Source organism: Staurois parvus, unplaced genomic scaffold (assembly GCF_062004578.1).
Source record: "Staurois parvus isolate SC_StPar_1 unplaced genomic scaffold, SC_StPar_1.0 ptg000137l, whole genome shotgun sequence".
NCBI classification, from domain to species: domain Eukaryota; kingdom Metazoa; phylum Chordata; class Amphibia; order Anura; family Ranidae; genus Staurois; species Staurois parvus.
Genome location: NW_028317933.1, coordinates 5,029,656 through 5,044,302, shown reverse-complemented (window position 1 = coordinate 5,044,302; position 14,647 = coordinate 5,029,656). Strand labels below are relative to the sequence as shown.

Genomic DNA, 14,647 nt, shown 5'->3' with positions numbered 1-14,647 from the left:
ATGTTTTAGAATTGTAATATGTATATATCTATCTCTTTCTCTTTATATATATAGATATTTATATAATGTATACATGTCTTCAGCACTTCGATTATTTATTCACCTTCCAATATCCATAAGTACAACAGTTTCAGATGTCTCAAATCTATCTACCAATCAATAAAAAAAAAATATATAAATATATATATGTATAAAACATTAACGCATATAAGTACACACACTCATTGTATATATATATATGACGTTACTTAATTCAACCCTAACCCTAAGTACATACAATATATATATATACACACACACATATCTCAATTTATATATATAACCCATTCGAGAAGTCGGTCATACCATCATCATGATGTAGCGGCAGCTTCAGGGGATTCTCCAGCAGGGATTTCAGCACTCCATAGGTTGGAGGTATAAAAGTTGGATTGAGCGGTAAGACCCGGGTCATCTTCTCCATCTCGGTGCAGAGGCTTCGAGGCGACAACGCCAGGAAAGAGCAGTGTGTCCGGGCTGTGGGTATCGCCGATCTGTATGCGGGTGTGCAGTCCGGTGGCCCGTTGTCACCCTTGTGCTCCTCTCTCTCTGGCTGCCAGTACAAATGTGCGCTGCCAGGCTGCGATCATCCCTACTCCATGTGCAGCAGCTGACAGGTGTGACATCAGGGACACGCCCCCTCCTAAATAGGGAAGGCTGGGAGGGTTTCCATACTGTTCCTCTTACTGTACAGAGATCTCTTGGTTTCTAGTCGTCTCCTCAGCACGATTTTCCTCTCACCTGCTTCCAAACGCTCTCTTAGCCGGGGAAATGTATCTGACAGTTAAAGTGGATGGAAGAGCTGTGTGGAAAAAGAAACATACTTAATGGCTATATCCTTTAACCCCTTGCCCTCCTGAGGAGTTACACCCAGAGCCCCCCCCCCATCCTTCCTGAGCAGGCCAATTTTTGCGTTACGGCGCTGCATTTCTTTGACAATTGTGCGGTCATGCAACCCTGCACCCAAATTAAATGTATGTCCTTTTTTTCCCATGAATTGAGCTTTCTTTCGGTGGTATTTGATTGTCTGTTTGTTTTTTATTTTTTGCACTATAAAAAAAAAAGGCAGACAAGTTTGAGAAAAAAACAATATTTTTGACTTTTTGCTATTAAACATGTCCAGTAAAAAAATGTAAAAAATCAAATTTCCTCATAAATTTAGGCCAAAATGTATTCTGCTCCATGTCTTTGCTATAAAAAAAAATCCCAAAACGTGTAAATAATTGGTTTACGTGAAATGTATAAGGTTTACAAATGGCGGTATAGATACTGGAATTTTTTGTTCTTTTTTACATTTTTACTATTAATGGTGATTAACAACACAGAAAATCCAAAATTTTAAGTTGCCACCAGAACAGGAATAAAAGGGAGATCTTCCAATGGGGACACTAGTTTTGCTGACAATTTGCCTAGGAGGTCATTTCCCCACATTGAAGAGATTTCCTATCATTTCCTGTTGTGTATACAAGAGAGGAAGTATAGGGATATCTTCCTAGTGGGACACAGACATAACAATTGGTCACCTGATCAGGGGGGGACTGACCATTTGGAAACTTGGGCACTGCCCGAGGGCCCGGGGTCAGTAGGGGGCCCCATAAGATGCCCCTGGTACCTTTTTCATAGGCTTTTCTGAGTTTGGGCAAGGACACAGGGGCCCCATGATCCCCTATTGCCCGGGGGCCCCATGAGTTGTCAGTCCACCCCTGCACCTGATCCATCCAAACTGAAATAAATGGCTTTTGATATACTGTAATCCTCTAAACCCAGGCTTCCAGCAAGCCTCTATCTACACTGAACATCTATGTACACCAGATTGCGCTACGTTTATATTGATTTCTTTATACTGTAAAAAATACACAAAATGTAAAATAATATTTTTATTTCTCTTGTATGTAACTTTACCAGCAATATTTTTGTGCTGCAAAATAAAATATGGACTTTGCATTGGCAGTAAAAGTTTTCACCACGCTGGAATGAAAGTGATTTTTTTTTTTTTACTTCTGTTTGCTGTTGGAATAAAAGATTCCATAGAGAGGAATGCCACCCAAACAAAGCTCTATTCGTTCTGCCAGTAACAACATATTGATCACTTCTGTGTCAAAAATGTCAGTAAAAAAGAATTTTTACAAAAAAAATAATGACAAAGTAATTGACAAATCAATAGCTGACTGGGACATAAAAATTAGTCTGGTCCAGGGGCGGACTGACAACTCATGGGGCCCCCGGGCAATAGGGGATCATGGGGCCCCTGTGTCCTTGCCCAAACTCAAAAAAGTCTATGAAAAAGGTACCAGGGGAATCTCATGGGGCCCCCTACTGACCCCGGGCCCTCGGGCAGTGCCCAACTTTCCAAATGGTCAGTCCGCCCCTGGTCTGGTCCAATGCATTGGAAAAAGCGGGTATTTGTCAGCACCAGCTCCTGTTCATGTGACCACTGTGGCAGCCAATCAGAGTGGTCATGAAATAGACTGGTCTTTCCTAGCCCCCTCCCAAGCAAGAGGGGGTTAAAATATACTTTACCCAGTTCCTGTCTAGCCTATTGTAACATAACGGTCGTTCCGGGTGGACATCATATGACATCCTCCCGAAACACGCCTTGTCTGATGACAGCTCACTGTGCCGGCCCGCTGCCGCTACCATGCAATCGCTGTGACCAATCACAGCAGATCACATGAAATTTGTAAACAATTAATGACTTCCTTTTATGCCATTTATTGCTTACAATTGTGTTGCTTGCTGTGATTGGTCACAATGATCATATAGTATAGAGAGGGCTAATCATAGGCCATCTGTACCATGTGATTAGCTGTGGCCAATCATAGCTAATCTCAACAATACATACTGAATGAATCAGTTTCATTCAGTAAAAATGGTTGTTTATACCAGTGAAATTCACTGGTATTAGCAATTGTAATGTGTAAAATTGACACAGTTCCATTTACATACTTTGTTTTGTCCTTTTAAATCTGTTTTTTGTCCGTTTACATAAATATACATCCGTTTTTTGTCCATTCCAGTTTTTTTACAAAACAAAAATAGGGGTTTCTTCCGTTCAAAAAACGGACATTACAAACGGATACGGACATTAACAGATGTAAACAGATGATTGTCCGTTTGCTTCCACTAGTCCATAGAAATACATGGGTGTCTGTTTTTCATCTGTAAATGGACAGATGAAAACCGGACATGCAGAATGCCCATGTGAAAGGGACCATCTTCCATTAAAAAAAACGGATGTTAATGGTTGCAGACATTAACGGATGTAAACAGATGATCATCCGTTTACATCCGCTAGTCCATAGAAATACATGGATGTCCGTTTTTTCATCTGTAAATGGACAGATAAAAAATGGACATATGGAACGCCCATGTGAAAGGGGCCTATTTTTCTTCTGTAAAAAAAATGGAACAGAAGGAAACTGGATGTAAATGGATGAAAAACGGAAGTAAATGGATGTAAATGGACATATGGTCCATTTTTGCATTGGTAAAGGATGTAAAAAAAATAGGTGTAACCTGATGAAAAATAGATGAAAAACGGATGTAAACTGGATGAAAAACTGACGTAAATTGATGAAAAACAGACGTAAATAGATGAAAAACTGATGTCAATTGATCAGTTTTTTTTTGGAAAAAACGTGACTGAACTGATGAAAAAACTGGAATGTCCGTGTGAAAGGACCCATGGGGTTTTTTTCCATTAAAATAAACAGATGTGGACCTTAATGAATGTAAACAGATGATCATCCGTTTTCATCCGTGTGAAAAGGATCTATTTTTCTACTGTAAAAAAAATGGAACGGATGAAAAATGGATGTAAATGGTGGTAAACGGATGAAAAATTGATGTAAACGGACGGACATATGGTCCACTTTTGCATTGGTAAAGGATGTAAAAAGCAGATGTAAACTGATGAAAAACTGATGTAAACTGATGAAAAACTGATGTAAACGGATGAAAAAATGATGTGAACTGATAAAAAACTGATGTAAACTGATGAAAAATTGATGTAAACTGATGAAAAACTGACGTAAACTGATGAAAAATTGATGTAAAACGGATTAAAACGTATGAAAAATTGATGTAAACTGATGAAAAATGGATTAAAACTGTACGCTGTCTGTCTTTGTTGTACTGTGCCATGTATTGTCCCCCCCTATTGTACAGCGCTGAGCAAACCCTTTGGCGCTATATAAACTCGTAGTAATAATAATAATAATAATAAACTGATGAAAAAATGATGTGAACTGATGGAAAACTGATGTAAACTGATGAAAAATTGATGTAAACTGATGAAAAACAGATTAAAACTGATGAAAAACTGCCGTAAACTGATGAAAAATTGATGTAAACTGATGTAAAGCGGATTAAAACTGATGAAAAACTGATGTACACTGATGAAAAACGGATTAAAACTGATGAAAAACTGATGTAAACTGATGAAAAATTTATGTAAACTGATGAAAAACGGATTAAAACTGATGAAAAACTGACGTAAACTGATGAAAAATTGATGTAAACTGATGAAAAACGGATTAAAACTGATGAAAAACTGATGTAAACTGATGAAAAACGGATTAAAACTGATGAAAAACTGATGTAAACTGATGAAAAATTGATGTAAACTGATGAAAAACGGATTCAAACTGATGAAAAACTGACATAAACTGATAAAAAATTGATGTAAACTGATGAAAAACGGATGTAAACTGATGAAAAACAGATGTCAACTGATCAATTTTTTCTTGGAAAAATATGAACTGATGAAAAAAACAGAATGCCCGTGTGAAAGGACCAATAGGGTTTTCTTCCGTTCATAAAAATGAATGCGGTCATCATCCGTTTACATCCACTAGTCCATAGAAATACATGGGTGTCTGTTTTTCATCCGTAAACAGACAGATAAAAAACGGACATACGGAATGCCTGTGTGAAAGGGGTCTTTGTGTGTTGGTTACCTACCTGCAAAATTCATCCACTAACATTAATATAAAATAAAAGGTATATTTTGGTCGAAGTGAATTGCCTGGTATCTCACAGCCCCCTTGTTGAGAAGCAGGGGGCATCAAAACCCGGCAAAGTTACCGATAAAGTCCAAAAACGACATCATCATGTTTTGCTCTGGAACAGGTGCGAGGAAAAAAGAAAAAAAAAAGAAAGCTGAAATTATTCCTAGGTTGAGTGTAATTACGAGTCATTATTAGGCTTTTGAAATTTCTGATGGCTGCTGAGTTCTCTTTTGCTCAATGAGAGAAAAGAAAAGGAGCTTCGTTGGTTCAGAAAGAAACACATTAACCAGTAATTGGAGTCGCTGAATGCAAGCGTACAGCGTCGTCAAAAAATTGTAGGCAAATCTCAACTGATTATGCCATTTATTTAATCTGACTTTGTTAAAAGCCAATCAAACGGGTACGGCTCAAAGACCTGGGGTGATTCTTGACTTCCTAATCAACTGCACTTGATTTGCGAGAGGCGAGGCGCTGCAAAAACACTAAATAAAGACGGTTACAAACAAAGGGAGGCGAAAAGGCGAAACGATCTCGCTTGTTGGAGGGTTCTCCTGTTGATATAAGATGTTAAAAAGATTTGACAGGAGAAAGCACATGAAAGGTTGAAAAGGGGGGCTTGGTCTTGACAAAATTGCCGGTAAACACAAATAATATCAGGTTCAGTCTGTTTGCTATTTCTTTGTTTTAAAACCAATTCAGATTTTTGATCATATTTAGGGACTTTTTTCTAATTTGCATCAATTTGCCTCTGTTTGGGCTCTTTCACACTGGTGGCTTGGGGACAGTAAAATTAGGAGACTAAGCAATGGTTTTACCAACCCCTCCCCCCCCCCCTTTTGCCCACCATAATTCTGACATGGCTGTACACATGCCGCAGCCACCACAAAAAAGTAAAAAAAAAAAAAAGCAAAAACACGGGCATCAAGAACCAACAGTAGCACCCCCTGAATGCACTCCAGCCACTGTTATACCACCCTCTAAGGCAGTAAGCTTACTGCCTGTCTGAAAGAGCCCCTTTACTCTGGTTTTAGGGTGCAGGCACATAGACGTTTTTAGGCACTTTCTATGAATAGAGGAAATTTCCTTTGAGAATATGAAAGAATATCAGCTGCATTCCACTTAACATTTTTTTTTAATAGTTAATGAATTGACAGAATACAGCACTGTCACCACCCAAGAACCAACCCTTCTCAACACTTTTCACCACTCCTGGCTTGTTCACAAGGCTATGGGAAGTTCCTCTATCCTTGTGAGCAAGCCAGGAGTGGTGAAAGGTGTCAAGGAAGGTTAGTTCTTCAGTGGACAGAGGAAGTTCCTCTATCCTTGTGAGCAAGCCAGGAGTGGTGAAAGTTGTCAAGGAAGATTGGTTCTTGAGTGGACAGAGGAAGTTCCGCTATCCTTGTGAGCAAGCCAAGAATTGTGAAAGGTGTCAAGGAAGGTTGGTTCTTGAGTGGACAGAGGAAGTTCCTCTATCCTTGAGAGCAAGCCAGGAGTGGTGAAAGTTGTCAAGGAAGGTTGGTTCTTGAGTGGACAGAGGAAGTTCCTCTATCCTTGTGAGCAAGCCAGGAGTGGTGAAAGTTGTCAAGGAAGGTTGGTTCTTGAGTGGACAGAGGAAGTTCCTCTATCCTTGTGAGCAAGCCAAGAGTTGTGAAAGGTGTCAAAGAAGGTTGGTTCTTGGGTGGATAGGATAAGTTTCTCTATCCTTGTGAGCAAACCAGACGTGGTGAAAGGTGTCAAGGAAGGTTGGTTCTTGGGTGGACAGAGGAAGTTCCTCTATCCTTGAGAGCAAGCCAGGAGTGGTGAAAGTTGTCAAGGAAGGTTGGTTCTTGAGTGGACAGAGGAAGTTCCTCTATCCCTGAGAGCAAGCCAGGAGTGGTGAAAGGTGTCAAGGAAGGTTAGTTCTTCAGTGGACAGACGAAGTTCCTCTTTCCTTGTAAGCAAGCCAGGAGTGGTGAAAGTTGTCAAGGAAGGTTGGTTCTTGGGTGGATAAGGGAAGTTTCTCTATCCTTGTAAGCAAGCCAAGAGTGGTGAAAGTTGTCAAGGAAGGTTGGTTCTTGAGTGGACAGAGGAAGTTCCTCTATCCTTGTGAGCAAGCCAGGAGTGGTGAAATGTGTGAAGTAGGGTTGGTTCTTGGGAGGATAGGGGAAGTTCCTCTATCCTTGCGAGCAAGCAAGGAGTGGTGAAACGTGTCAAGGAAGGTTGTTTCTTGGGTGGAGACATTGCTGTATGCAGTCAATTAATCAACTGTTAAAAAATTCTGTAAGAGGAGCTAAGCAAGGTGCGGCTGATATTCTTTCATATTTTCAATGGAGAGTGGAGACAGACTATAGTGGCCAGCACCCAGATTATCTATGCATAAGAAAGGCCAGTCTTAAATGGAGCTATGGACCTGTGTGTATTTGTCCAGTGGGAGTAGAAAATGCCTCTGCGCCATTGGAAGTAAACAATGCCCCATCATTGGTTTTAATGGGAGGTGACCCATTCTATTAGTTGGTGCCCTATTATTGGTTCCAGTGGGAGGAATGGTGGTTCATCATTGGTGTCAGTGGATGGAATGGTGCCCTATCATTGGTGTCAATGGATGGAATGGTGCCCCATCATTGGTGTCAGTGGATGGAATGGTGCCCCATCATTGGTATCAGTGGATGGAATGGTGCCCTATCATTGGTGTCAGTGGATTGAATAGGGCTCCATCATTGATGTCAGTAGATGAATTGGTGCCCCATTATTGATGTCAAAGGATGGAATGGTGCCCCAAGCATTGGATATAGCCAAGCAAAGAGCCCCATTGGCCTGCGGACCAACATTTGGAGTGCACCTTCCCATGCTAGCTCCTTCTTCTCCCGCAATTGGATTTTTTTTTCATACTGCAGGACAACACATCCTCCTTTCTTGCCCAGATGAGAACTATATTGAGCCCAATCCACCCGTGCACAGATGTGCTGAAAGGCTCTGCCCAGCCTTTAGTAACCAGCAGAGACCTTGGGCACATCTGCACATGCCCGTGTGTGCCCACGTAGCACAATTAGAAAGGTACAGGACTTTCTGTTTGGCCTGTGCATGCCCTTATTTTTCGGGCGCGTGCACAGACCAAGCAGACAATCTTGTGACCGTGCGTATGCAGATCTGCTGCAGGACTCTGCTAGGTCCCAAAAGATGGGCAGAGCACTTTGGCACTTCATTACATGAGCTGGACCATCGAAGATGGCTGCGCCAGTAAGGTGGGGCAGCAGTAAGGGGACTTAAGTTTCTCTTTAATATGAAAAAATATGCCTGATGTTACGTCTACTTTAACTCCTTGGCGCCGGCTGAATGCATATATGTGGCCTTTTGGCAGGTGGACCTTGACACCGAGAAGATAAACAGACCTGCACCGAGAGTGTGCGCCCTGCGCGCTCCCGGCGGGATAACCACTTGGGAGTTTTCCAATCATGTGACAGCCAATCATGGGGTTCACATGATCAGAAACCCCACCCCGCTTCCCAGCATCTGAAATCCCTTAAAGGGCCGGGAGGTGCCAAGTGGTTAAAGTATTGAGCACCAAAAGATTTTGTTTTTTCCTAGTAAAGGCTGATGGGAGTTAAATACGTCCTCCCAGGTATACCTAATTGTCCCCCGCATTCATATATCAAAGACTAACACTTCTGTGGGTGGCTTATTGACTGTGGTTAGGCTGAGCCTTTGTATGTAAATGATTATGACAAAAGTGGGATGATAATTGAGAGTCTTCATTAAGCATTTGTGATTCACTGGCACTGTATAATAAATGAGAGGAAACAGACTCATTATTGGCCTAGTTACAATTTGTGCTGCAAAATAAAACCAGATAGTTGTTAGCAATAAACATATTAACACCTACTGGAAGTTTACGGTGGTTAAAGTGAATACATTTATATATTAGATGGCGATACCAAAGTGGCAAATTTGAAGTGCAGAGATCAAGCGACCGTGCGCACACAGACATGGGGTTATTTTAAATAAAACATTGCCCAGTGAACATTTATGTATACATTCTGTGCAAATGGGACAGAAAAACAAATGTTATACCATTTCCTGTGCTGGTCGAATGTTTTTCATCTATTTAAAACAGAAAAAAAATACCGTATTTGGCCAATAGATGGTGCCAAGTATCATACAAATGTCCTGTGATACTTAGCGCCATCTAGTAGCTATATGTGGTATATTCTGTTTTAAATTGGTGTGCGATGGGTCAAAAAATGTTTTTATGTTTTTCATTTATATAAAATGGAAAAAAAAAATGCAGCATTTGGTCACAGCACAGGACAGCATGGGGCGCGCTCACACGCGCCCGAAAACCTAGAAGCAGGCGGCAATGGACATGTATGTTTCCGACCCTCATGGTAGATGTGCTGAGTCAGAGTTCAATGCGTAAAAAAAAAAAAAGAATGTTATTAGGCTAATGGGACAGAAATACAAATGTTATTATACCATTTCCTGTGCTGGTCGAATGTTTTCATTTATTTAAAATGGAAAATAAAATACAGCATTTGGCCACCAAATGAAACTTACTATACTAAACTATACTATACTATACTATACTAAAAAGGTACCAGGGGCATCTCATGGGGCCCCCTACCAGGGGCAGACTGACCATTTGGAAACTTGGGCACTGCCCAAGGGCCCGGGGTCAGTAGGGGGCCCCATGAGATGCCACTGGTACCTTTTTTATAGGTTTTTTTAAGTTTGGGAAAGGACACAGGGGCCCCATGATCCCCTATTGCCCGGGGGCCCCATGAGTTGTCAGTCCAACCCTGTTGTCAGTCCAACCCAACCCTTTCCAAATGGTCAGTCTGCCCTGCTGCCATGTGAACAAAAAGTAATGACAGTTCACTTGCCGCCTGCCTGGGGAGACGTTCCAGGTGGACACTTTTTTTTTTTCAAAAAAGAAATAGAGATGTGCAGGCCTGTTAGGCTCCCATTGTTATTTCATAAGGAGATTCCTGTGCAGTACTGTCCCCATTTTTTTGTGATGGGGGTGGGGGAGAGGTTTTATCAACAGAAAGGTATATATCCATTTTATTCATTATTTTTCATGCTAATAATTATTTCGCATCAGTAAAAAAAAAATTTAAAAATAAAAAAATAAATAAAATAATAGCTAAAATAATAATAAAGTAAAATATTAAATAAAAAATCGGGGTTTAATTTTGTGGGTATGATCAAAAATCAGTGAGGTCAAGAGGCTCTCCTGGGGTTTCAATTTGGAAATCTGGTAATCTCACCCCAGGGTGAGCGCAGGGTGTTATAGGCCAGCCTGTGTAGTGGAGTGTTAGGCTCCCATTGTCATTCCATAGCGAGATTCCTGTGCAGTACTGTCCCCATTCTATTGTGATGGGGGGAAGAGGTTTATCAACAGCAAAGTATATATCCCTTCTATAATGTACAGCGCTGAGCAAACTTTTTGGCGCTATATAAATACTGTATAATAATAATAATAATTTTATTCGTTATTTTTCATTCTAATAATTACTTCATATCAGTAAAAAATAAATAAATAAATAAAATAAAAAATAAAAGCTAAAATAACAATAAAGCAAAATATCAAATAAAAAATCGGGGTGTAAATTTGTGGGTATGATCAAAAATCAGTGTGGTCAGTAGGGTCTCCTGGGGTTTCAATTTGAAAATCTGGTGACCTCACACCATAGTGAGTGCGGGGTGTTATAGACCAGCCTGTGTAACAGGGTGTTAGGCAGGCCATAGATGGGTCGAACATCGGCCAATTTTTCGAAAAAAAACCCTGAAAAATCGGTCGTTCGTTCGGCCGACGTTACCACCAGCGATAAAAAAAAAATTGGCCGACTAAATCATAAAGTTCACCCCATAACGTCTGTCCCTTGCAGGTCACGGCTCATGCGCGGATTTTTTATCGGTAAAACAATCGGCCAATTTGACCATCATTGCCGGGAAAATCGTCTGATCGGCAAAATCGCCCGCCAATTTTCAACATGACCAATAAAAAAACTGTGCAAAAAACCCAAAAAACGGCCGACCAATTAACCCACTAACAGTGCAAAAATGAACCGATTTTTTATTCAGCCGAAAAATTGGCCGATTTTCGAACCGTCTATGGCCGGCATTAGGCACCCATTGATATGCCATAGAGAGATTCCTGTCCCCATCATATTGTGATGTGGGGGGGGAGGGTAGTGTCCTGCAAAAAAGTAATCGAGTTTATATCAACAGCAAGTCATATATCCATTGTATTCACTATTTGTTTTATTTTTTTGTATGCACTTTATTACTTCACATCATTAAAAAAAAATCATAAAATGACATAAAAAATAAATCAAGTAAAATATAAAATAAAGTAAAATATTAAGTAAAAATAATTAATTTAAATGACAGCAAATGAAATACTAAAAACACAAGACACCTGCTGGTTTGCATTTACAATCCGCCCGCCCCATCCTTCTTTCCGCGGCTCAGCCGAGCAACAACCAAAAGATTTACCCGGCCTCCTAGCTCACGTTGCACCAAGCGCGGCCGTCGGATTGTTCTTTCACGTGAAGGGGAGTGACTGACCTACATTGAGCCAATCAGCGGAGGGGAGCGGCGGCGGCTTCGGCGAGTCACGTGGGAGTCGCGCTGATTTGAAGCCTCTGATGCTAAAGTAGGGTAGGAAGCGGGGTCGCGTGCTCGGGAGCGCGCTGGGATAGGCGGACGCGCGCTGCGGGCAGTCCTTCCCTCAGTTTATTATGCCTAAGAGCGCGTGACCGTGCTTGCAGCCAATAAAAAGGCTTTTACAGCACAGCTGCTAAGTGTGCGCGGTTTCCGGGGGCAACCGCGATGTTTACTATGGGGATTGCTTGTAATATAATAAAGAACTGTGGGCCGTTAACTCTTCACCTGCTGTGACTCCTATTTTCTGGCTCAGGATCCATTTGTACATAATACAGGGCAGAGTTCAGTCACTTGTGAGGCCAAAACTAATGAATAAAGGTGTCTATGTGAAGTAGAACTTAGTCGCCTCATCTGCTGCCTGTGGCTCTAATCACTTCTAAAGTGATACACCTGATGAGGAAGCTTCAGAAACCAACAGCAACCATCACCCGGCTCCCCTGCTACTTTCAATGGTAACTCCCATTCACCACTACTTCACTACTGTGTGCTGAGTCAATGGAAGGAACCACTGAGTGCTGTGGGGGGAGGGCGGTACAGAAGAAAATGTGAAACCCCCAGAAGTGTTAGTTTCTGATTCGTTTGGGCTCCTTCACATTGATTCAATGCAACAGTTCTTTTGTAAATGCCATGCTCAAACCATACATGTGCGGTGGTGTGTGCTGCGTGTAAAAATGCAGTATGTATGTGTTTTTTCACAGTGCAACTCACATGCAGTGTTGGATTAAACTCTGACCCTACTCCTGATCCGAGGCAGAGTAGGTTTAGATTTATTTAACCGTTTCCCCTTAGGCCCCTCCCACTGTTACCACAATTTGGCCACACCCACCGTCCCCCACCCACCACAGTGCATGCGGCATCATTTCTCTATGCATGGTTTTCAAGGTATTTTGTCTGCCCCACATGCTAAAGGTCTGAGACCAATGCAGGGGCGGACTGACCATTTGAAAACTCGGGCACTGCCCGAGGGCCTGGTGTCAGTAGGGGGCCCCATGAGATGCCCCTGGTACCTTTTTCATAGGCTTTTTTGAGTTTGGGCAAGGACACAGGGGCCCCATGATCCCCTATTGCCCGGGGGTCCCATGAGTTGTCAGTCCGCCCCTGGACCAATGGTTTCCAGGTATGCTACAAATGGAGGCATGATGTCATGGATCCACAAATCAGGGTGTCATGGGCCTGTCTGTGTAATGGGGTGTTAGGCTTCCATTGATATTTCCATAGTGAGATTCCTGTGCATTTCTCACTTCTGCACCATCATATTGTATGGAATTGTTAATAGGGGACCTTCCTCCTCTAATACTGAAGGGGGAACATAGCATAGAGACTCATGTGTCCTCTCCTGCTGACTCTGGGCTCTATTTTGGGATGGTTGGTGTTACATTTGGACATGGAACTACTGTGAGATATGGGTGGCCAATTTTTGACACAAGAGTGATATATGTAGCTCCCTCCTAGGCAGCTAGGGGGAGTTAGATTCTAATTTGTAGATAGGGGCTGAGTAGCAGCCCAGGTTTAACAGTCAGAGAGGGGTTACCTTTTGGTCAGGGGCTGAGACCCTCTGCAGACCAGCTCTCTGGGACTCCCCCTGCTCTAGAATTTTGGATTAAATTCTTAAACTAGTGGGAGGGAGTGAGGAGTGGCTGGTCTGCACTCTCAAGGGATCCTGGCCAATCCCTAACAGAAGGCTTGACATGGGGCCAGGACAGTCCTTAAGAGTGATTGAAGACTGCTCAGCATGGGGAGTTTGGGTGGAAGATGGAGAAGTGAGAGGATGTAGAGCAGGATCCTGGGAGGGAGCCCACCTACAGGCAGAGTAGCTGGAAAGAAGGAAGGCAAATGACCTCATCAGCCCCCAGAGCGAGGACCACCTATGCAGCAGGGAAGGAGCGGCTCAGCAGAAGGTCTGAGAGCAGCCACGAACCCAGCAGCTCATAGGAGAAGGACTGAGTAGACCTACACCCCCAGGCCAGTAAGGGGAAGGAGCGCTCTGGTGAGAAACTGGATTAGCTGCTACCCGGGACTGTCTTACCCTTAAAGTGACAGGCACTGGATCATGTGAGTTGAACTGGCTCTTTTTGGAAAAGGGATATTTGGTCTGCTAGGCAGTACATTCTGCTATACTATGGAATGATTGAGTTTCTCTCCTTATGAAATGTACCGCCAGCCTTGGGGTTTGACATCTCAATGGCCTTGGTATTTCAGAGTTACTCTTGGGTGGTGGCCTGAATCTACCAGGAAAAGAGAAGCTTCTCGTATGTAAGTTTCCTAGAGATGTTATTGAAGCTGTGAGGATGCAAGCCCAAAGTTAAGAGATTGGGTGTCTGACCGCCCTTAACAGTCTGATAAAGAGGATAAACCTGAAGCAGGATCTGGCTTAACATGTATCTAAACCTAAAAACAAAAGTTTAATATTTCGGGGTTTATCAATTCTTAAATGTGGTGGCTGCATTCATTTTTTTTTTCTTTTTCTTTAGACTTTTTTTCTTTATTTTCACCTGGTGATTCTGCCAGTAAGTCTGTTATTTTTTTATCGTCTTTCAACAGACTATGATCTGCAGCAAAAGCAGCTTTTATTTATGTAAACTCTTTATCCCAAAAAGAGCAAAAAATTGGTTTCTGTAACTGCTTAAAAAGTATTAGTTGGATTTAGGCTTTAATTTGTAGGTCGCTTAAATCTACTAGTCTATGTAACACTGCCCTCTCCATGGGTTGAGAAAACTGCTGTCCAAGGGAGGCTATGTTGCTACTCCATAGATATAGTGCTGGAGTGAGTGTAGACACATCTGAGGGGTCCGGAGATGGACACACCGGAAAGTGTCCGTTTCGGATGAAGATCTCAGCTGGCAATTTCTTTTCAAATGCATGGCTTTTCATGGGCACCAGAAGAGGTCTTCTTTACCAGCACGTCTTATGGTTATTATCAGTTTGGTGACAGGGTCACTTTAAAAGGAAAAGTCTTA

General features: G+C 42.1%; 1 protein-coding gene across 2 annotated transcripts in view; it reads right to left on the bottom strand.

The window, feature by feature from the left end:
* The window catches only part of HLF (HLF transcription factor, PAR bZIP family member), a 64,005-nt gene extending 63,369 nt beyond the window's left edge, over nucleotides 1-636 (bottom strand). The window contains exon 1 of one of the 2 annotated variants that reach the window (XM_089673289.1): nucleotides 346-636. In XM_089673289.1, coding sequence (XP_089529415.1) covers nucleotides 346-460 — 115 coding nt within the window. In that variant the 5' untranslated portion in view covers nucleotides 461-636. The remainder of the gene's footprint in view (nucleotides 1-345) is intronic. The other variant, XM_089673290.1, reaches the window with a different exon arrangement.
* Between the last annotated feature and the right edge of the window lie 14,011 nt (nucleotides 637-14,647).